Source organism: Chelmon rostratus, chromosome 2, assembly GCF_017976325.1.
Source record: "Chelmon rostratus isolate fCheRos1 chromosome 2, fCheRos1.pri, whole genome shotgun sequence".
NCBI classification, from domain to species: Eukaryota; Metazoa; Chordata; class Actinopteri; order Chaetodontiformes; family Chaetodontidae; genus Chelmon; species Chelmon rostratus.
Window position 1 is genome coordinate 8,296,785 of NC_055659.1, and position 24,970 is coordinate 8,321,754.

At 39.8% G+C, this 24,970-nt stretch overlaps 1 protein-coding gene across 1 annotated transcript in view; it reads left to right on the forward strand.

Moving 5' to 3' along the window:
• Positions 1-1,692: 1,692 nt before the first annotated feature.
• Positions 1,693-24,970, forward strand: part of LOC121612311 (metabotropic glutamate receptor 4-like) — a gene marked incomplete at its 5' end in the record, with an annotated part of 123,906 nt that continues 100,628 nt past the window's right edge. Inside the window, one exon of the mRNA XM_041945117.1 lies at positions 1,693-2,253. Coding sequence (XP_041801051.1) covers positions 1,693-2,253 — 561 coding nt within the window. The remainder of the gene's footprint in view (positions 2,254-24,970) is intronic.

Here is a 24,970-nt window from a genome sequence, read left to right on the forward strand (position 1 = left end):
AACTCATTTCTTAGACCATACCCCCACTGGTTTGTTGTACTTTTCTACTCCTGGAAGGCAGAGACTCTGAGGCCCACATGTGAATTCCATTATAATATATATAATTGATTTTGCCTGTAGTAAGCAGAAATACCAAGGTAATGTTGGAGTGGATCATTTGGCACAAAGAGATCAGCTTCAACGGCAGCCTATTCAGTCCTTCTGAACTTCTTTTTAAACCCTTAATGTTTCTAGTGATATGACTGGCTTTGAAGAAATACTGTGTCAGCAATGGCGACACATTTACTAGAAAATGGTCATTTTGTTGGAAAATACCAACACAGAATAGCAACCTAATAGGATTTGGCGATTGAGTGGATATGTCCGTTGCGCTTGTTTTTTTGTTTTTTTTGTTCAGATTTTTATTTTTGTTTTTTGCTAATTTGATGGTCTGCCTTCGAAGAACGAGTGAGAGCCGCTGCTCAGTGCCAGACTCTGTTCAGCGAGGCCAGCAACGGCAGGGATAAACAGTATGTAGAGCCAAAATGTTTTCACGTCTACGGTTTTATTTTGACCAAATAGAGTTGATGATTGTTGGAAGGCATTTAGGCTCGTGTTGATTCAGTGAGAGAAAGTTGAATTCAGCAGGTGTATGGTTGTATCTTTCTGTTTACTAAGGAAAATAGGTGTAAGAATTGTTTGTTTATTCATTAAAGAATCAATGACAATGGCCTGTAGGAAAGTTTTTAATATAAAGTCCAACCCTAACAACCTAACCACTACTGCCAATTGTGACAGCACAGTCTTGTTTTACTGCAACCATACAACTGTTTCGGTTTGCCAGAAATACAACAGAAATAAGAACTATAATAGTCTAAGATTGTCGCAATATTGCGATAGAGGCTGAGTGCGTCTGCTGACAAGGCTGACGAAAACGAAGCACTGAGATCTGACACTCAACCCTGTCGACTTTGAGAGTTCATGGAAACCTTTTTGAATTCAAAATGGTAGATGCAGAAAGGCTCTATAAGAGAGAGAGGAATGAGTTTGGGAGCAGAGCTGTCTCTTCATTCCACATAACGCTGCAGTAAAAAGGTTAAGCAAAAAAAAAAAAAAAGGTTTTGAAAAGCTTATACCAATACAAATTCTTTTTTTTTCTGTTTTCACTGTGCACTGTCTCACTACTCTACTCTTTTTCATCTTTCAGGAATTCACTCCGAAGCCTGTGGACCTAAGCAGGCCTGAGGGCTCTGACATATACCAAATCCTTGCCCAGGGGAACTCGGGGAGATTAAAAACTTCTGATTGAGGTGGAGAGGAAAGAAACAGAGAGAGAGAGAGAGAGAGAGAGAGAGAGAGGAGGGGAGAGACAGAGAGAAAAAGCTTATCGTTCACCTTTGTTCTTCCTAATGCCCCAAGTGAAGGATCTCCATAGGCAAGCCTGTGAATAACAGCAGACACGAGACAAGAGCAGCTGCCCACCACTGTGGTCAGAAGATGGAGTGAGGGAGTGAAAGAGGAGAAGACAACAGGATTACACCCTGTGAAAGAGCCAAGCTCATATTCTACATTAATTGAATGCCTGGAAGAGAGGAGAGACATGAGAGGAAGCCTTTCCTGTGCCAGCTGCTTCAAGAGGTATTGCAATTAACCCTCTGGCCATCATAAAATAATACCTGGCTTCTGTTGTTTTCCGATTGCTGGGTTTGGTTGTGCGGTGTGGCTATGGTCATGTTTCAGCCCCCGGTGTGTAGACCGGATCGGACCGGCTGTCAGCGAAACAGCTTGATTGTGCCGGTGCTGCTGCTGCTCCTCTATGGCTCCCTCAAGGCCACTCAGGCTGCCAAACCCAAAGGGCCAGGACACACACATTTGAACTCCATTCGCATTGACGGGGATATCTCCTTAGGTGGGCTCTTCCCAGTACACGCCAGGGGCCACGATGGCAAGCCATGTGGGGAGCTGAAGAAGGAGAAGGGTATACACAGACTGGAGGCCATGCTCTTTGCCCTTGACCGCATCAATAATGACAATAATCTACTGCCTAACATCACACTGGGGGCCCGTGTGCTGGACACCTGCTCCAGGGACACTCACGCCTTGGAGCAGTCGCTCACCTTCGTGCAGGCTCTGATCGAGAAGGACGGGACAGATGTCAAGTGTCTGGGCGGGGGATCGCCAATTATCACCAAACCTGAGAGGGTGGTGGGCGTCATTGGAGCCTCCTCCAGCTCTGTCTCCATCATGGTGGCCAACATACTACGCCTGTTTAAGGTAAGACATCAGCACGGTTATTTTGTTTGTGTAGGATTAATTGTTCACTTCTCAGTATGGATGAAAGGCACAGACCAGAGAACAGCAGCTGCGTCTGCTGTTGAATACTGTATGGAACTTAAAAACTGTGAATTGTGATGTTCTTGCGTTATTGATCCTCTTTATATATTTGTTTGAATAATTAATAACGCTGGCTGAAAAACAACAGGAGCTCTGAACAGTGCGAGAGAACAATATGTGTTAGAAGTCTGCTGCCACGCAATGGACACTTTCATAACTTTAGAGAGGAGATCCCTTGGTAAATCTCATCACTCTGACTATTGCCCTCCAGGAGCTGGTTGCTAAGCAGTGAGAGGTATTGCCTGTCATAATCCAGAAATGATTAATAGGAATACTACTTGAATTCATTTTCACCCTATAGCCTTTCTTCCAATCTGTCTTGCGTTCACATCTGCTTACACTATGGAAAAAATATGTCCTGTTGATGTACATTCGGACATTTGATGAATTATTTAACACTTTTTTCTATCTAGCCAGCCACGACAAGCGTAATAGCTCTTTCTACTTTACTGAAGGTGTGATTGCTATTTACTGCTTGGCTCACTGCAAACTAATACACCTTTTTTTTTACTTTAAACAGAACTACTTTTTATAAAGGACTGTCGTGTGTTTGGAATTGTTTCATGGGCAATTACACATTTTAGCACAGATATTACTCAAATCACTTTCACTGGGATTGGTGAGGTATCTGCTCATTTAAACTCAGTGGTAATTAAAATAAGAGATTCTTTCCCAGATAACACTCAGACTTCAAAATCAACTTGAAAACCTGTTTTCGAGTTCATCTGTGTTCTTTCTTCACCTAAAAAGCTGACTCACAATCCTGACTCAAACAGTATTTTCACCATGATTCCACATGAAAAGTCATGCCAATCCAAACTAGAGATGTGGGTGACTAGTCAATTAAATGTTGCTACCTTTGCTACCTAAATACTATTCAGTTAAACTTATTATTACCGTGGAAACTGCTTATACTGATCACAGTTGCAGTGATCAACCACTTTTTAATCAATTTGCTTATTGTAATCAAGTAGACTGCTTACAGTATTCAGTCTGGATCTACAGTAACTAGAGTGATTCTATTTTTTTGGTTTTTTTTGGTAGGTGCGTAGTGAAATCATGATATCATGATGGGGAAAAAGAAAGTCACCAAACAAAAATTGCCATAAATGCAACATGCAAATCGCTGGAGGGTTAACGTTGCTTTTTAGATGTTGGCGTAGCAGTTAACAACATTAGCTTTATCGTAGCTAGCTCCACAGTTCCAAAAAGAGCATTCTATGCGTACACGATGTCTCTGGTGTTTGAAGGTTTCTGGACGTAGTGAGTTTAAAGGCTATTTAAATCGCACAACTGATAAATGTTTTCTGAGGGGTTAACTTGTAGTGTGCTCCATCGTTACGACCTGGGGAGCTTTTCATATTGTTTCGTGATGTTCTACCGCCACCTACTGGACTGGGGGAGCAGAATTATAGACTGCCTAGAAAAAGGAGAAAAATCTGTTATAGTAATCATCCGCTTATGCATCAGTTTGACCCAGACAGACGTGATCGCCATAAGCTGTTTCCATTGTATTCTTTTATTAATGTACACATTTAATTTGCAGGATAAATTGCCACACATTTCACCAACATTTAAAATATGATTTGGCTCTTGAAGAATGTGATAAACGGTTTCAGATGCCTCTTTATAATGTACACAATATTTATTTAGACAATGTTTAACAGTGTTTTGTTCTATTTTTTTGTGCTGTCATTGCAAATGCCAGCAAAGGACAACAGTCTGTGGCAGATTGCAAAGTTTTCCAAACTCTGTATGAAAATTACCCAACTGCAAACCTGGTGTAACTTTAAAGGAAATAGAGAAGGTTAATGAGCTGATGCCATTAGTCAATTGACAGAAAAATAATCTTTGTGATAAACAAATAAACTCAGAATCTATAGGTTTCGGTTTTGAGTGCAGTGCTGACAAAACAAACACTCTGAAGATGTTTCCTTGCGGGAAATTGTAATGGGCATTTTCTCTATTTTATAGACCAAAGAATGTATCAGTTACTCGAAAAAATAACTTGCCGTTTAATCAATAAGAAAATAATCATTTGTTGTACTCATAGGTGATTGAAATGGAAGGCAGAGCAGTGTGATGCATGTCCTGTTTTTTCACCCCCTTTTATTCTACCCCCTCCAATGCTCTCAGCTCCAGTGCTGAATGCTAGACTGCTTTTAAACCAGAGCAGACTCTGGCACTGCTTCCTCTACCGCCTTCCAATGCGATCAACACTGTGCCATCTATGCCAACACCGTGCAGGACAGACGCTCTGCAGTGTGTCAGGATATTATTACCAAACTGTGATTCGGACACTGACTTTTTATTTCACTGACTGCAGAGATCTGGTGTTTTCACATCACAGATGATAATCATGTTAGATGCCAGTATAGCCAAGAAAATGTGGGTCTGTAATGCATGAGGCTTCACATGTAGGCTGTTATACTGTAGGAGTTTGGTGTGAGGTGCCTTGTCTGTAGGTGTGCTACACTGTAGTGTAATTCACCAGAGGTCATGGATACTATAGTATTAGTCATAATTCTACGTAGGTTGTATTGATGTTGAATATTTTTAAAAATCCAAAATAAGTAAATAGATGACAAAAAGTAGGAGCCACCTCACTAAATACGATCAGTACGAAGTATCATCCCAAAGTGGTGAGTGGATTTGGGAAACTCTTTCTTTCAATGCTTTTTTGTGTATTGGTTAATCTAATTCTCCCCAGCGGCTGCCTGCAGTAAGGTATATGTATGATTTGATAAGCTCCCTGATTCCAGAGTCTTACAAACCACATGGGATGTATCTTACTTGTCGAGGCCTCCAGCGTTAATAGGACTGAACCCAGTGTGACAGAACGCACACACACTTAAGTTTTGTGCATCTCGTGTAAGTCGCCAAGTGCTTGCTCGTGAGGGAAGTGTTGGATCTCTGTAGACAAAGAGTCTGGTCTGTACATGCTCTGTGATCTGGCGCTATATAAATAAAATTGAATTAAGTTCTAATGTATGGTATTTTCTTCAGCATTATTATAATTATTATTATGGTATGCCTTTGTGCATGGGTATGCTATATATACTCATTGTGCACATAATAATACAAATAGTCAACGCCCTGTGCATGAACTCTATATTTCTTTCTGTCTCCCGCACATAAAATATGCTTATATGCGCGCTCACACAGGTATGAGTCGATGCGGGCCACAGTAATGAGCCTCTCCAGCAGCGCATTCTTGATCCCACTCTCACATGGAAGCCTCAAATCCTTCGTCATTAACACAGTGCTCGTTCCCTCTTCATTAATGCACGTAAGCAGTGTTCTTGCATATTTAATTTAGGTTTCTCTGATCTCCTTTCTCTTTATCTTCAATGTATGTATTAGCATTCCCCCTCCTCTGCTTTTTTTAAGTCAGACAGCTTGAGGTTAAGAAAGCAGCTTCAATCAGATGGCAGGTTGAGTTGATCAACATGGTGAGATGTTGCTAGTTCATCTTCAGTCACGATCACTTGGACTTCTGAGTTGCACTATTGAAAATCAAACACCTTCCACGGCAGTTGCCAGTCAACAGTCAGTCAACATCTATTCTGATCGAATAACGGTCATTACAACAATCAAAAAAGAGAAAAGGCTCCTGACGTGATGTAAAGCAGCCTGGTCAGTTATATAGATTAAGCAGTAAACCTTTAATGGAGAGTGGTTTGTGGTCATTTAGGCAGGGTCTTGAGTTATGTCTTCCTGGGGATCCATGGTTCACTGAGATGTCCTGATGGCTCTGCTGCTGGCCCCGGAAGGTAACTTAACTTTACAGCCGTCCCATAACCCGCCCTGCACCGCCATGATTTGCTGCATTATCTAGCATGCAGAGAGGAGAGGGACAACCACGACTGCTGGCACTGCAGCTAGACATAAATGTTTGCTTTAAAAGGAGGAAATGCATGCACATGAGTACAAGCCCAGCATACTGATGAAGACAGGCAGACATTTAGATGTGGAGACATGCGCATTACTGTATGCTTGTACAACCACAGACACACACACACACTATGTGCAAAGTTACACCACTCAAACAAACTTACCATGTATATAAACACTAAACACACAGAAACTCAAGCATACGCAAAAGCCAATCAAGCACATTTGCACGCAAGCCACTTCAAACCCAGCAGCAGCCACCCTGGTATAGTTAGCAGGTTTAGAGAAAAGTGTTTCCTCAGCACTCAGCTGCATACAGATGTGGTCCAGAGCAGCTTGATGAATATTTTACTCCAACCTTATGTAACAGCAACACGGGTACCAGGAGCTGCAGCTCAAGAACATTTTCGTGTAGTTCCCTGAGAAGTGGGAGCCGCTGTGACAAGCAGTTGGGGAAAAGATAATTCATGATCACAGACAAGCTGTGTCAGATGATTACATTATTCATTTGCATAGCAGATGTGTTCATATAGTTGACACACATCACTTACAACACAGATTGTACTACCAGGTCTGTCCCTCTTGACTAGTGTTTATCTCTTCAGGAGGTCCTCACAGGGATTTCCTTTTCAACCCAACTGTTGAAAAAGTTTGGCTCTTGTTCAGTGAAAAGAAGTATTTTTTTTAATATATATATTTGTTTCATTCTGTGATGGCACAATAGAAAGGCAGTGACCCAGGAATAAGAAGCTCAGTAGTCTAGCCTTTAACGCTCACTGGAAAGCATTTTGGTGGGTCCTTGTTCTGACATTAGAGTTTACTGCTGGCTGGACAAAGCATCTCACATTCACTGAAGTGGTTTCAGTAGTAAAGGGACCACAGAAAAGTAAAAAATGAAAAAATGATCAGTTTAGAGGACGGAAAGTAGAAGAATATGATTTTTCATGGAAAGAGCACACAGGCCTTCAGCATCCCACTCATCACGTGACAGTTCCTTTCACCCTTAATTCATGCTTGTGTTTCTGAGTTTCACATTGGAGACACAGAGGCAGACCTACTCAGTTATTGTAAAGCACCCTCATGCTGTATAGGAACATCAAAAACTATCTGGCAATGCCAAATCATCCACCTGTAATTTGAAAAGGTCTCAGAAACAAAGAAAACAAAACATCAATACCGACGTGATCATTTTCTTCACATTTGATTCAGACCTGTGCTGTTCTTATGCTGCTCTTGCATGGCATTGCTAGTGTTAAGCAGTTTAATTGTTCTGGACCTTCATGGGTTAAGTGCGTCCACCATCAACAAAAAGTAAAGCAAATAATATTCACTGCTGAATAAATGCGATAGGTTATGAATAGTTCATTAGCGATTGCCCTGAGCTGCCATCGCTGAGCCTAATTTCCTTGTGAAATCTTGAGGGATTTTGTACATGATAAGATTGCTGGTAAAAGCATGTAAATAATGAACTATGGTGTTGAATAATGCATTTTTAAGGCATATTAGGAATTATAAATATGCCGTGATCTAATACAATGGATCAAGACATATCAGATTGTTGATGTAATTTTTGGCAATTGGTCTGTGCGAAAAGGGAAACAAACTTTAGGTATAAAAAGACACCCTATTTAAATCAAATTCATATTCAGATGTTTGCTTTTACCAGTGTATCTACTACTGTCGTGACTCATTTTTGAGTGTGTGTTTAAGTGTGCTTGGGGAAAGGAAATGACTTTTAATGAAGCTGCAATTACATGACAGATTGTAAGGTAAAAGCTAAGGTAAATCAGTGTCGAGCTCATTCAGAGTGCGTGCATATGGTGGAAACCCAGTCACACAGCAGACCGTGAGGACAATGTCAGATGTCTTTAGCGGTTTCTTTCATGATTCCTTGAATGAGTGAGCCGATCCATTCTGCAGCTGCTGTGGTCAAAGCTCCACCACATCCCTCTTTCCCAGAGGTGCTCACCATCTGCTTTGTTGCAGCCTCTTTTAGGGAGTTAATGGTTATTTCCCTCCAGTTGATCATCTACTCTGCAAACATTTTAGTTTCAGACCAGTTTGGTCAAATCAAGTTAGGTTAGTATGATCAGTTAATGCACTGCAAAACCTCAATCATTTTCTCTTTTCTCTCTTTGGCAACAGAGGGAACTTACAGCTGGTTTCAGGTGTGGAAAAGAAAGAAGAGCTATGTTTGGTTTGCCTTTGACACTGTAATTCTGGTACAACCTTTGTCCTGAGGAGCTATCTGTCCACTCTCTGAAAGTATGTCATAATTAGTGTTATGTTCATTATAAGTTTTCTCCTCCTTGTCAGCTTTTCAAGACATATTATTTGAAAAGTATTTTATCTTTCAGCCGCCGGGCTTGTTCTCATTTGGAATGAAGCAATAACCTGAGCAGAGCGTCTATAGAAAATTTAATCAAATCTACAAATTTAAATGCATGCTTTTCATGTTAATTTAGAATTTGGACTCAGACAGAATTAGATCAGAGGTAGAAAAAACACTGAAATCACCTTGAATAGTAGGGTATTAATCTTACTTCAGAATTGTTGTATTTCTGTCCATGATTTTTCTGCGTGTATAAAAGGAATTTAAAGTTTGACAGGCCTTGAAATCTAATATGAGTGGATTTATTTTATATGGCACTTATTCATTTTCTTTACACCGTGTTTCATCACTGCTTGGTTGAAAATTAGTTATCCTCTTTATAGCATTTCATCATTGTGGCTGCCCACACTTTTAATGACTGTGGATCGACCCGATAAATAGCATGCTGTAGGTGATAATGTGGTTTCTTTTCTAGAAATCAATCCTCAAATATCCGGTACATTTCATTTCATTTGAACCTTGTTACAGCCCTCGTACAATGAGTTTTTTAAACAAGAAAAAGTAGGTTTATGTCATAAAATTTCATGCTTCATCTCACCTTGTTCTGATGGTTTTTATTCCCCAATAAACCCTCCAGTGACACAGAAGAATGACGGCCCCGTGTCACAATTGATTTAGCAGCTCATTTGGGGGAATGACAGCTAAATCAAGATAAACTCGTATCAGCCCATCGAGGCATCTCACTTCAACTAAGTCCATTCATTCAGTGAGCCACTGACAATACAATAGTTAACATTGACTGCTTCACTATGAAGACATTAGACTTTCCTTTCTTGCTGTACATGTACTTAAGTTTCATGCAAGAAGGTGACATGTTAAAATTTGTTAGTGAGAGGAATTTGCCATGTAGTTTGTGCATTGTGATGCTCATGCAGACACACATTACAGTGACAAAGATGAATCATTTACAGAGGAACATGCAAGTCATGCTGCGAAAAAAGAGCTTATATGTTTCAGTGTAAGCACATTTGCAGTAAGAACATATCACATTCTTTGTTAGACAGAAAGCTGGACTGTATCACGAAGCTGCTGCACAAATGGATAGACAGCAGACAGTATAGGCATTGTTACTTTGTAATTTTAAAATGAGAGCCATTTTGGCCAGAGTACTGTAAGTCATTGTGGGAGCTGCAGATAATAATCCTGCTCTGTTCAGGGAGGTGATATTTTTCCAGTTCAGTAATAATTTCTGGAGTTCTATATAAAATGACCCAGACATCCATGAGAAACAAAGCAACCATTAGAGGAAAGTCTAGAAAAGATTAGCAGCAGTAGTTTTTTCAGCTTTTCTCTTGTGTCAGTCATTTGGTCTCATGTTTAACATAAAACAACATATGTGCTCCTACTTACAGACGTATATTTACTTTGCTCTGTGAAACTAATCACTTCACATTGCCAGCTCAGTCTTCTACCCTGTAGCCCTAACACTGCACACTGACCCACAATAACAACCTCAAAGCGTCCAAAGTGAACACATTATATTTTCTTTATACATATGCATTTAATTTAACAGTTTTGAAAGGAATGTTCAGATCAAGATCAGTTTCATATTAAAAATTTCACATGTGTGATGTGTGATGTTTTTGCAATACGTATCGAATCAGCACCAAGTACAGTGATAGCATCAAAGTGGGAGATAAGCATATGGACCCAGCTCTAAAAGGCAACAGATACAGTCACAATGATCACGGAGTCGAGCTTCGCCGCTAAAGTACCAAATGCACAGCATCAGCAGCAGTGTATGTAACGAGGAAGTGGTGGCAGTGCAATCTTTATTATGGCTTGATTTTCCACTCATGTTATTTGGCTGTGTTGGATGAGTAAGTGTTGATTCATGGTGACTCATTTGTCTAAAATAAGATAAGTTCAAACAATGCACAAGGCCACAAGACAGACACTTCATAACAACTGTAAGAATCTCTGACAAATGTCTGTGAGGTTTAACGAAGTTGGAATATTGGAAGTCATTTAAATTGTTTTGAAATCAGGAACAATTCCTAATTACAATTCTTGTGATCCTTTGTGATAGGTGTTTTCTTCCTCTTTGCTCTGTTTGTTTTGCTTGCATTAAAAACACAAATTACTGGTGGCAGGTGTGGGCCGCCTCTGAAGGATTTTTGTGTGGTGCATGTTGTGTATTCCTGTATAATTATATTGTTTTACTCTATAATTATATTTTGCCTTAGTTGTGATCTCATCTCACCAAATTCAAGCCACCGATTCTTCATGCACGTCAGATATAACAACATTTCTTTATCTTCAAGAGTTGACAAACATCCATCTAGAATCCAAATCCAGACTGTCTGCCATCTGTCAGTCCTCTTCACATGCCAGGCACTCTTGTTTTTGTCTGTTGTATGTTTGTGTGTGGGTGGGTGGGTTTGAACACATATGTGCATGTGTGTCTTACATGCTGTTTGCATATTTAACTGTGTATATCTGTTCAGTAATATGAAAATTCGTCCATCCTAATGCACACATATTGATGTTGAAACATGAAAACAAACAGTCTGTAAACTGTCTGTATTCCGTCACAGCTCATTATACTGTCAAAGCAAATCTTTACTGCACAGAATCCATCAATGTTTCATTTCTTTTGGAAAAAAGTGACAGTAGGGCGTTGTGTTGCTTTTCACAAACCAGTAAACCATGCAGGCTAATCCTAAACCACAATATAGAATTGACGCTCAGTTCATCTGCAGTTCCTCAGATGCCTCACTAGAGTGACAAGATAACAAGTTAGCCTCATTCCAGACCACTGAATCAGCGCTCCAATCTTAGATTTATTTAGTGATTTGAAGTAAAAAGAATCATTATCAGACTACTAGCAGGGGACTTCATGTTTGTTTCTGTGATAATGTTAATGCAGGCAGTTGCTTTTTTAAAAAAACAGCAAAAAGCCACGCCTTGGACAGATAATTACACATTGAATATTCATTTTTTTTTAATCCATATTGAGATTGTAGTTTGATTTTTTTCAATAAATGGCTGACACCGGAGGCCTTTTAAGCAGTGAATAGTATCAGACATTACTATTACAGGCAAAATCCACCTCAAATACACTGTTTATAATGGCTATAACAGCAGTTTACTTACATCTTGCAATTCCAGTGAGAGTCTTTTGTTTGCTTTTTTTGTAATCTGTCATCTGAAAAATTTACACACTGATTATGTTTGCATGCACAAAATATTCAGCTTTTTTGCCTTTTCTGAAAAAGACAAGATTCCTACTAAGCTGTTTACATGGCTAATGAAAATGAATATTCCACTAATATTCCCTTTCATGTGCAGCCGTCCATACTCTAATGAACGCAGCCTTCACCTCTCATTTGTTCAGCTGCCTTCCTGAAAAGGTTGGCGTTACCATATTTGCTCATATCCAAAAACCTGTTGATATCCAAGTCTCTCAAAATGTTAAAAAAGGTTTATTGAAATCACTGGACCATTACAAAGAACAATCAAGAAGACATTTCAGTGTTCATCTAAACACCACCATCAGCTGTTTGAAAGAGATGAATAAAAAGAAGCACCAGCCATGACCTGAAACGGACAAGTCACATGACTGCTGAAAGCAGTTTATGGTGGTGCCCCTCCTCCTCGTGTGAGGTGGAACATGTTGGTGCATCCATTAAATACAAATGTATGGCTTATAGCACAGCATTGTAAGATGGGGACAGGGGCTGCCTCAATCCTCTGTTTATCCTCCATCTCCTCTCCTATCCTCCTCCTCCTCCTCTATCCTCCTTCAGCGGTTTTAGTAAGACTTTTTAACAGTTTACAACCTGGAGGTCTTAGAAAATGAATCGACATACAGTTTGAAATGTGTGCTTTTCTTTTGTGCATTCCTCTCTTCACCAGCCTTGCAAACTTTTGGCTAGTCAACACACAGAGATGACCATAAACAGGCAATAGGCCATTTGTTGCAAACTGTGGTAGACACTTTTCCTAATGCATTCTATACATGTCAAAATACTGCTCCTAAAAACCAGAATAACATCGGCATATTTTGCATGTCTTAATTTAAAGATGCCACATTTGGAATTAGGGCCAGATTTGGAATATCGAAACGGAATATGCTGTTTACATGACACCTATCAAATTCAGAATATTGTTATATTCAGAATAATAGTGGAATATTCGTGTGCATGTCAACATGGTGATGGAATGAAATGCACCCCACATTAAGCAATGACTCTGTCAATCCTGATGAGAGTACAAAGGCTCCAGAGCCAATTTCAGAAGTTACTGGAGTTGTACAGTCACTGTAAGGTCGACTTTCTGATGTTGGGAATCAAGTTTGATAAGTTTCTCAAAATGCTGAAAGCACACATCTAAAAGAACTGGACCAATTTACAATCCAGCTGATCCTGCACTGCAGCTGGCAGTGTGATTGGCACACGCACGCACGCACGCACACACACACACACACACAGATACACTGTTCATTGCCTGTGGTGAACCATTATGTTAAGAAAGCATAAAGCTCATGCACGTTTTCATAAATGTACAGAGCCTCAAAACTGACAATAAGTTGTCCAGGGTTATGAGACAAGTCAAAAATATAACTGAATAGATCAATTATTATATTTCAAGTTGAATAATGAAGTATTAAGAGAAATACAAATCGTTATACTTTTCCTCTAGCTTCTAATCAGTTGGTAAAAAAGCAAACATGCTTTATATATATATATATATATATATATATATATTACAGTAACTTGTTATATTTCACTGACAATATTATGGATTTATGTACCTACTTATATTTTAGTTTACAGCATACTTATACTTAGCCTTTGAGACTTTTATTGTCTGCAAAAAATGCATTTCCATAGCTAGCTCATAGAAAAGTAGACATGAGAATGTATTTATTTTACAAGAAATAACTAAATAACTAAATTGCCATTGCTATAGCTGTGAATGTGTGTCAGGTTTTTACGTTAGACCATTTTCTCATGCCTTATGCCAAAAGTTGGCTCCTTCTCCTGTAAGACTCTTAATTGGAATGAGCAGGCATGGAAGATCAATTATTGATTATTTGAATTGACTTCGAGCGGTAAATGTCAGGTTTCATTTAGCCCTTCAAGGCTCATCATTTTGTATCTGACAGTTGCAATGATCTAACAGAGGAATCCAAATGAAGAAGTAGATAAACTAATTTCTTCATTGATTGTCGCTGTATTAAGTTCAGTGTGAAAACAGCTTGCATGTTTGCGAAGTAGCCACTGGTTGCCTGTCAAATGCATCTGATACCGAGCTATAATTCAGACCACACTGAGTTATTAAAATTCTGTCATCCAAATGAATGACTCAGAGTTTATTTTAAGTACTAAGAAAATTAGTTTTTCAAGTTTACCTTGAAAAAGTGCATTTTGTCTTATGTAAATTTTAACTGTGGACAGTCTATGGTATTTAAAGGTCCAGTTTGTGGCATTTATGGCCATCTGTTGGCTGAAATGGAGTATAATATTCATAATTTTGGTTTTATAAGTGTATAATCAACTGAAAATGGGAATCGTGTTTTTGTTATCTTAGAATGAGCTCTGTATATTTTCTAGGGATGTGCGCGATTTGTCCATTAAACGTTGCTATACTTCCAACTCTACACGCTGTTTTTACCTGCTGCTTCTCTGGGTCTGCCCTCCTTCGCTCCTCTCACGATTCAGTGAATAAAGGGTGTATTTCAACCAAGCCAGAGTGATGGTTTGGTTGAAATACAGTGATTGCTGGTGACTGTTGGAACCAAAATTGTTTCGACTAGTTATATTTTGTTTCTGTTGAGTTTGAATTAAGTTTGTTTAATGATAATAAAATTACTGTTTCAGCTAATGGAATCTGGTGGCTTTGGCAAGAGCATTATATGAGCTCTTTCTGGTTTAACAAAGGCTATTATTTTTTCATATAAAGATCTATCTCTGTATGGATCCTTTCCATATTGTTGTCAGACACTTATAATAACAATCTGAAAAAATCGTGTCCCCATTAGTCACACAAAAACATGGGAAAACAGGGTCCATGAACACAGGTAAAATGACCAGTGTTTGTTTGGGACATTGAGATCTTCAAGGACATGTGGACCAGAATGGAAACCCTGATGAACGGTGCAAAGTGCCAACAGTTTAAATATATTAATATTTTTTGGACAGTGTTTAACCTTAAACGTCAAATTTTGCAATTTTGATTTCTTCTGAGTGTTTCCTTATTTTTAGACAAGTTGATTAGTCTAAGGTTAAACTTCTGTTTAAACGTCAGAGAAATTAATCATTAGGAACATCCCTAATATCTACAGAGGGAACGGGTGCCCCTTCATGGAGACAGCCATGTTCTACAGTAGCCCAAAACGGACAAACAGAGCACTCATTCAGTTGCTTAGTGTCCTCATATAAACCATGATCCAGCTGCTCAGTGTCCTCATAAAACCCAGAGCAACTCGCCCTGGAAAGGGATGTGCGACCCCTCCTTAATACTCCCCGAGGCTTAAACAAAGAAGTGAACTGTATTGAAAATCTTAGGAGTTAATGAAAACATCCTGCAAGATGTGCCCGGTTGTGCAACTAAAATTTGAGGAGTTTGTAAAAACATCCTGCTGTTGTAGCCTGTTGCGCAACGAAAACGAAGCTGACTCCCACCATCACTGAAATGACTGACATCAGAAATGAGAGAAATATGATCCTTGGCTGGGAGATTAGAGCCACAAGATGTGTCAGAAGCGGTGGACTTAACCCCATTGTTAGGGAAACAAGGAGTATCATGGAGAGGGATAGAGGGTGTTGCAATACTATATAAATCTGCATGTATTTTGTGATATTCAGTCTTGTCCTCTGCAGAGACAAACTCATGTCTTTCGTATTTATAAAAGATCTTTAAATTGCAGTACTTTTTCTGATTTTTCCACCACTGTATCAACCAATATAGCAGTGTAAAAAGGGGAATGTTTCAACACTTAATAGTGCAGTAGATGCATTACACTACAAAACCATGGGGTTGCTTGCTGCCGCTTACTACTGCTTTAACATGGAGCTACTTAAACTGTCTTTCCTGGGTACTTCTGGTTTGGGGCAAACTAAACCGCTTCAAAAATCTTTTGGTTTTGGTCTGTTAATTATTAGGAAATTATGAGCATTGTCAGCCATTTTCATGATTTTCTGACATTATATTGAATACCAATAGCACCTTTTACAATGTGTCGATGCCCTGCCTGTAGCCATGGTGATCTTTGGCATGTGCTAATCTGGCTGTGGAAAAAAAAAAAGGAAACGTATTGATTTGATATTGAGCCACACAAGCTTGATTAAATATTTTCGTGGCTGGATTTGCAGACCAGTGAACTATGTGATCGTATCATAAGGCCTGTCCTTATATAACTGTAAAAGCCAAAAAGCAAATGGTGTGTGTTTTATCATACCTTATCATGGTAAACACATGATATCACATGGTTTTGATGTTGACACATGCTGGTTTCACCAAACAACAGATTGCAGACGTCAATTTATCATGAAAGGTCTATATCACAGCCTGCCCTAATATATCTGTTGACAGGCAAAAGGTCGATGCAGTGTATTATTGGACAAGATGATGTATTGATCTTTGGTGGTCAGAGCCAGTCTGGTGGCTTAGCTGTGCCCCTTTCATCCTTATCATTCCCACAACACCTATACAGGTGATTACAGCTGCTTACTGATCACTGCTGTAATAGACTAGTGTCAGACAGGGAAAAGGCCCGGCTGTGCCCACAAAACATAATCAGCTGTCTATGGGAAGTCTGAGCACTTCTTATCAAGCTGCTTGGCTGAGCAGCGCAGATCGATTGTCAAGATGCTGTAATGTCAGATTCACCAGGGTGGAGAGAGAAGTTAAATCCTGTGATGGTGCTTCTTTTATTTTCCACAGTGACATCTGGTTCATGAAATCGGACATATCATAACCCCTTCTAAACCTTAAAAGACCCTTTGTTTCTCCCGGGGCTGCTGGAGTTTGGTTGAGTGAGTAATTATTTAGGCAAGCTTGTTTTCAAGACACCTTGGACAACAGGCAATTTGGTTTGACCTATTGTGATTGTCAGGCTGACACCGAAGTCGACAAATGCCAAACAGTGCAGAGAAACTGCAAACAAACTCATGGCATGCGGGTGCTTGTGTTTGTGCTTAAGTGCCTCCAACCTGTGTGTGCAGTCTGGGACGTCCATTTGTGAAAAGGCCACTGGAACTGTCGGGAATGCTGGAAGAGCATTTGTCAACCCCCCTACCATCTAATTGTGTATGTAGTTTTCGCAGACTGACGACAGTCTGCAGTGAGGCATGAGAGAGACCATTACACACATGTCTAGCACGCTTTAGATGATGAAGAGATGGCAACCCATCCTCCCATGAAAACCGCCTCTGGCCAAGATGCTGCATGCGGAGGATACAGGCCGCAGCCAATCCCTGCCAGCCTCTGATGGCATAACATACACATGATGGTGGAACCTTCCCCGAAACTGCTTTGCGCCACACTCAAGTGCTGATAATGTAATGAATACAGCGATCCCGCTACCGGAGGAGATACAAACAGTGACTTCTGTAAAGGTTTTGAAGAAACACTTGGAAAATATATTTGATATAATATTACAAAAGACTATATGTACAGTAGGTGCTGATATAACATGCTTATAGCGAATAGGAATACAGATTATAACACTCTCCTGGGTGTCACTTACTGTTCTGGTGATGTTGAATTCCAGCCTCATGTTCTGCGTGAGAGAACAGCATCAATCAAGCAATTAGAGGAATTCTCGCTGCTCGGGGAATGTTAAGTAGTCACATAGCAGATCAATTCTGACCAATATCTTGTCAGCTGCTTCAGGAGAGGCAACATCTGTGCTTTGTGGCTGAGAGCGCAAATCCTGAAGTTTCTCACGATTAGATTTCCATTTGGGGGGCTGTGATGCGGTGAAAGGTGGTGGCAATTAAGAGAATCAACACTTTGTTATATCTGTGTCTATATCTGTAATTATCAGCTATCAGCAGAGTTGATGAGAGGCAGAAAGATCGAAGAGTTGTGTCTTTAGTGGGATGATTGTATGATAATTTTTTCCAATATTAAAATCTCTGCAGTCCTTATGGGTTGAGGTAGTATTAAAAACCAAAATACATTGAGCAGTTAAATAATCATGGTTTATTTATTAGATTTAAAAACTGAACCAGTCTGACGGTTAAGTAAATACAAGTTCAAAAACTTGAAGTGAAATCCAGTCATTATCGATGACCTTAAAGTGAGATGAAGAACTTCTTGCACAGTCCAATGCATTTGCTGTGAGAGACGCAAGTCTTTTGTCGTGCCAATAGCGTGAACCTTGACTAAACAAAGTCAGTGCAGCTGTCGGCTTTGAACAGAATCAACTTATTTTCCAACAAGCTGTTTCCCCGTCATCACTTGCTGCTTTGCTTGCTGTCTGAACCATGGCGACTGTCGCAGCTCAGCTGTCACTCTGAGAGACGCGGCGTTGCGTTGCGTCATGTATATACATGTACACGATTGGACAAGATGGAGCAACGGACCGACTACAGTCCAGCCCTCTGTTGACAGCTCGGTCTCAGTCTGATAAAACAGCAGCAGACTGTTGCTGCTCTGGCTTCCTCTTTAATTAAAAAAAAAAAATGAACAAACCCTCAGACATCAACTTAGCGGAGGGTGAGAAACCAGAGAAGTAGCGAGACAGTGTGCGATTAGAGTCAGCAGTGAGAGATTAAAGCTTATGTGCACTATGTTCCTACATTGGCTAGTTTTGTAAAATGGCAACTACATACCTTGCAATTAAGCAATAATTAACCTTTTTATATGTCACAAGTATGAATTTTGAATTAGAATGGGACCCCATCCATGATGTTAGTGTTCTTTATTATACCGTAGTTTGTACATTTAAACACCAAGGAGGAGAGTGATTACATTCATAACCTTGTTATCTTATTGGTCTCAGCCCTCCTCCCACTCAATGTGACTTCACTCTGTCAGATAAAAGTAGCCAGCCCGGCTGTGGCGAGTACTTGGCTGTATTACTGCCAGCCAGGATAGCCCTAAAGCTGCTGAGTTACAACTGAGTTTGTGTGTTGATGCTGAATGTTCACACCAATATTGCAGTGCATCTAAAAACAGATTTTTCTTCCTCTGCAGAGCACGGCTTTGTAGATCAGAAAATAGGTCTTTCTATAATAATTGTCCTTCGCTGTTTGGTAGAGTACGTCTTTAGCTGTGATATGTTGTTGAAAAAATTCTTAACTCAACCTGTTTGAGCCGTCTCCAGCAAGAATGTTGGACGGAAAAATCACTCTTAGTATGTGTCCCGTGTGTAGTGAATTGTACATAATGAATTTTATGTTTTTGATGTTGTTTAAATTTAGAGGGCTGAACAGAATGATAGAAATATCTGTCTATTGCCAGCATTTTTTTTTCTAAACTGATGTTTTAAAACATCAGTGTGTGCACTTAATTCTCATTTGTACGATGACCAGGCAACTCATATCTTCACTTTGTGCTGACAGTACTCGACCACAAAAAAAGGTTTCTGAAATGACTACCATCAACACTGCTTACATGAGTATTGTATTTTTTACAGAACATTCAGTTATTGACCACAAATAAACCCTTGGAACATGGCGAGCACCATAATCAAAAGGCAGAGGAAAATTGTCACCACCAGGCCCTCACCTAGATCAAGCTGTCCCTCCAAGATGGATGATGGTGAAAGAGGGAAGCTTATCAGGGAACCAAGAGGCCACAGCAACATATTGTAGCACTGTGTAGTCTGGCCACTCTGTGTGTTCAGGAACCGTTTTGAGTGTCTTGTGTTGTTGTGAGTGCTGAGGGGTAAGATGGAACAGGGAGGCCGGTCCACTCTTCATTGCTCGAGAAGACATGTCAGTCTCAACAAGGGAGGGAGCATGTTCTATAACCTCCAAAACCAGGACGAAACACTTTCGGTATTAATTCAGGAAGAAATGTTTACTGTGGGTGCTCCACTGAAGGTGCATCACTTCACACTAGAGACTGACGATTCTTCATGAATCCTGTGGGTCTCGAGATTTCTGTTGGGACTTCTATGAAATGGGAGTTGGTTTCACCGTTAAGCATGTGACTGGGATGGGACCAAAAAAAGGTCAGCAGGAGCTAGCGGGATGGGAATCATAACAACATTAGGCTAGGTCAGTTTTTATATGTAAATATGAAGTTCTAATATGAATGAATGCTATTTAAACACTTTATCTTGAACATAGTGCTTGTCATTCTGCCAGTCATTATTGTACCATAGTTAAAATAGGCTGCGTCTACATTAGAGATGACTTATTAGAGAGGCTGAGTGGACTGGTTATAGTGGGGCAGAGAGGCTGAGTGGACTGCTTGTAGTGGGATAGAGAGGCTGAGTGGACTGGTTATAGTGGGACAGAGAGGCTGAGTGGACTGGTTATAGTGGGACAGAGAGGCTGAGTGACTGGTTATAGTTGGACAGAGAGGCTGAGTGGCTGGTTATAGTGGGACAGAGAGGCTGAGTGGCTGGTTATAGTGGGACAGAAAGGCTGAGTGGACTGGTTATAGAGGGACAGAGAGGCTGAGTGGACTGGTTATAGAGGGACAGAGAGGCTGAGTGGACTGGTTATAGTGGGACAGAGAGGCTGAGTGGCTGGTTATAGTGGGACAGAGAGGCTGAGTGGACTGGTTATAGAGGGACAGAGAGGCTGAGTGGACTGGTTATAGTGGGACAGAGAGGCTGAGTGGACTGGTTATAATATGAACTGAGAATGGTCAAACAAAGAAGTTGAACCATGACCAGACTGTTGAGGACTGTGGCGTACAAGGCTCAGAGAATGGCTTTCAGACAGGTGAGTCTGTAACACCTAAAGAAACATCAACATTTGCTTTATGTGTGCTTGAGGCTGCAGCTACCGAGTTTATATTGGTTATACATCTCTGTGTTGTCTGCCTTCGTGTGGTTTTCTGCTGTTCATGTGGCAGCTATTTCATTTCTGTAGCCTTATATTGCTTGTTGCACCTGCGAGCATGCAGGTCCATAGCTCCTTTTATTGAGTTTAGTCTTTTCTCTTGTAATTGTAGTGAGGCTATACTGAGGAAAGTCGTTTTGTGTTTCTAATTGATAATCCATGGTATACACTGTCTGTTTAAATTTATCGTTGGATTGGACATCTGAACTCAGAGCTCAACATGAGAACAGGATGGGGAGTCATATTTCTGGGATTAGGACGAGACAGGAATTTTCTTTACTCTGTCATGGGATTGTGATAGGACAAGAGTGAAAATCCACTCCCAACTCACCCTCTACTTTACACCCTTCAAGTCCATTGAGTGTAGTGTCTGGTAAGCAGGATGATGAGAGCATCATGCTGTGGGCTTCTATTCAGCAGGGACAAAAGCTCTGGTCAGGCTGGAGGGGAAAATGAATGGTTCCAAATAATAAGATGTAACCCGCACAAAAATGAGCACGTAAGAAGGGTGTGTGACCACTTTCTGTTGGTCAAAGGTCACTGTGACCTCACAAAACACCTTTTTGACAATAACTGAAGAATTCAAACTCTAATTTTGACAAGAGTTCACACAAATGTCTCATAAGATAAAATGAAGAGTGTGTGATGACATTTTATATCCAAAAGGTCAAAGGTCAACTTCACTGTGCCATCATAGTCTTCTGCAAAAACACTTTTCTGGCCTTTATTCATCTCCATAACTCAGGAACAAAGATATTGTGACCATATTTCACGTTTGGTCAGATACTGAATTGGTGACACTAATCTTGGGCGTCCACCTTGAAACTGTGGTGATGGTGTAGATCTTCTGTGCTGCTGTATTGAAGATGTGCATGAAGCATAAACGTTTTAAAATTTGTAGCTTCATTGCAGCAGCCTCCATTTTTGAAGCATTGTACTCCACCACGAGCTCATTGGTTGAGCTGATACTGAGCTTTGGGTGGTTGCTGTTGCACCATGTGATGAAGCCGTCTATTAGTCCTCTGTGCTCCTCTTTGCTCTGTGAAAATAGTCTCAGGTGAAGACATCATGTTTCTCACTGGAAAGCATGCACTGGAATCGTGTCAGTATAGCGATAACTTTTTTGCCAAAAAAAAAAGACATTTAATACCTTCTGTAAAATTCCTTCACTACATACTACATATATTGGGGGTCTAGACAGACATGGATGTTAAGTGCAAACTAACAGGTTGGTGGAGACGAGCAACCAGAAGTTTAACATGACAGCAATCTTGGACACCAAAACAAAATCTTCACACTATGAATAAGCATCAGCGTAAAGATGGAAAAGGGTCAAAATTGAGGAATAGTTCCATGCTGGACTACATTTTGCCCTCACCATTTCACGCTGACCACTTCTTCCTTTGTTGTGCCAGTTCTTAACAGCAATTAATTGATTAATCATTAATATCCCAACTGTTGAGTTGTATTACGGGATATGTAGGATCCATACTAGGGACTAAAAGTCAGGACACCCTGGCCTCTGCTGTTTCGATTAAAATCAAACTTTTTCATCCGCCTCTTGTGAGTCGCCCAACTCTAGAGATCTACTGCACGAAATAGCTGGAATGCCCCTTTAAAGGATAATTCCAGTTTTTTACAATTTAGATCTTATCGTGATAGCTTTGGTCATCATTTCTGTCAGTTATGATAACACCGTACTCACCAATTTATTTGCTGAGCTCTTGGAGTTGCAGGCACATCCCTACAAAGACCCGCTGAGAAACACAAGCAGTTGGACAGTTTAGCCAGATTTTGGAAAACCATTGTGCTTGGAGGGAGAAGAGAAAGTTAAAACTATTTAAATGTATAAAATATTTTACGCAAGTAAGTCAGTTTGTAATTTGTAAAGAAGTAAACAGTTTGTATAATAATATCAAAGTTCACCTTGTTTGCTCTTTTAGAAAAGTTTGTTTAAAAGCCTGATGATCTGCTCACGTTCCTCACCTCGTCTGACATCTTATTAGCAACGCCACTGCACATTATTGTTATTACCAATGAGAATGAAGACCACAAATAAGATTGAACCTGACATGCGACGATGAATTATCCTTTAAACCCATAAGAAAATCTCTGAAAGGCTTGAATATTAATGAGTTGATGAAACAGCTCTTACTGCCTAAGTGAAGCTTGCCGCCCTCTCTCTCCAAAGTGTTAATTGAAGGGTGTGAACACTTGGGTATCAAAGGTGTTGTAGTTTCCCAGTTTCAGCACACTGTCAAACACACGCAGCACAGCGAGCAACTTACAGCACACCACAGCAAGCAGAAAAGCTGCTGGCAAAGCTTCTGATGACGCTAGAAGGTGTGCAATTGTTCCCAACAACAAAATAAAGGAGCTAAATAGTAGAGATGATGGAGATAATGGAGTGGATGTAGGTAATCTACACCTCTAGATAAGGTCACACCGGCTGAGAAATGTGACAAATGACAAAATTATATGACAGAGGGAACAGGTGGGAACAAGTGTATACTGGGGTGGTAAACATAGAGATGCTATTTATTTCTTATTTAATTTTTATTCCTGTATGCAACCAGTTAATGACTATATCTATATTCATTTTAGTGAAGCTGTTAAATCTGTTTTTTTAGCTTGTGTGCAGTTAAAGCATGGATGTTTGTTTTTTTTTAAACTAAGATATCATTAATTAAAATTTGCATGATAATGTTGGCTGCTTGTTGAATATATTCAAACTACGCTCAAGTGTTAAATTTTAGTGTCAGCTTGACAGCACAAACTTCTTTCTCTGACAAATTGTGTTACTATATGAGACAGAATAGCTTTCATTTCTGTCAAAAAGTGCAATGCTGGAGCCGTTCATTTATCAACTCAGTGTTTATCAGCTGAGACTGAAGATTTTGCTGACTATTAAGCCTGATTTTGTAGTTTTTTTGTATGACTGAGACATGAGAGAGAATTTTAACCTGAGATAAGAAAACATTTAATGCCTCAGCTTGTTGTAATCATTGCTTTAAAAAGTCTGGTATTTTCACCTGTAATTTATTCAATAACTGCAAAATCCAGTTTCAAACCCTGAGGCCCTCAAACCTTTTGCCATTCTGTCTTTCAGTTTTTATATATTATGGGTGAAATGTTTCACTGTTCGACTGTTTGGAGTTTGGCCCACCTGGAGAAGTTGCCACATTCCCAGATCTCAGCATTTATCTTGATGAGAGCTATTAAAACTACAGTGGTACAAAAGTAAGATCCCACTGGTAATACATCTGAATTATCTTGTAATTTAATGAAATGCTTTTAATTGCAGATCCTATATGCCCTCAGTATAGACTAAGTACAGTGGGATTCGTTAGCAGTAAAATTTAGAGAAATAATGTGACTTTGACTTGCATGTTGTGACTCAGCCCATCTCTGCTACACAGGTAGTTATAAACTGTAAACAGGTTTTTTTATATTTATATCTTTATGAAAAAATATCACTCTTACCCTTGAGCTCCATTTTATCAGATAGACTCAACTGCCAAGACCTTGCTAATAACAGGGAGTCTCTGATTAGTCATTTATGAAATTATAAACTTCTTAAGTGCTATTTACATCTTCAACAATCCCCCATCCCGCACACACGGCTTCAGACTTCATCAGGAAAACACAGAAGTGGACCCGTCGGGGCAAGAGACAACAAAACATTGGCCTCACTAATGCTAAATAGGTAATCAAAATAATTGGCCTGTTCATGGAGCAAACAAAAGCTACAGGAACAAGCTCTGCTGTCTCACTATCTCTGAGTGCAGCAGGCAAGCGGCCTGAGAAACTAATCCAACTTATCAAGATGATTTTGGAAAACTTCGTCTCATTAAGCCATAATTAAACCCTTTGCATAAATCAATTAGTTGGTGTAACCTAAACCTAACATTAAAAACGTTGTTTTACTTGTTTAAAATTACAGGATAAGTGTGGTGATATTCTGTATTTATTTATGAATTAATTGATCCTCCTCTTATTATTGTCTGTGAAGCTAAAGCCTGATTTAGCTTCCTGTCTGCCACAGACCTTCAAAACTATTCTAAATACACCAATAAGCCGAACTGTTGCACTGGGTGACATTAAGACGGACATGGGCACTGTAGTGTTTTCTGTTTCAACCCCACATACACTGTCACGCAGTTGTGAATACTAACTAGTGCACCAAATGTGGATTAATCCGCAGATGAAAATAGTCCCAAACAGGTGGGGGAAGCTGTGAAGTATTGAGAGGTGGAAATATACACATATTGGTTTGGTCTTTTCATGTGATGAGAAATCTGTGGAATAATGGCAGCTTTATCTTTTAACTTATTTCACG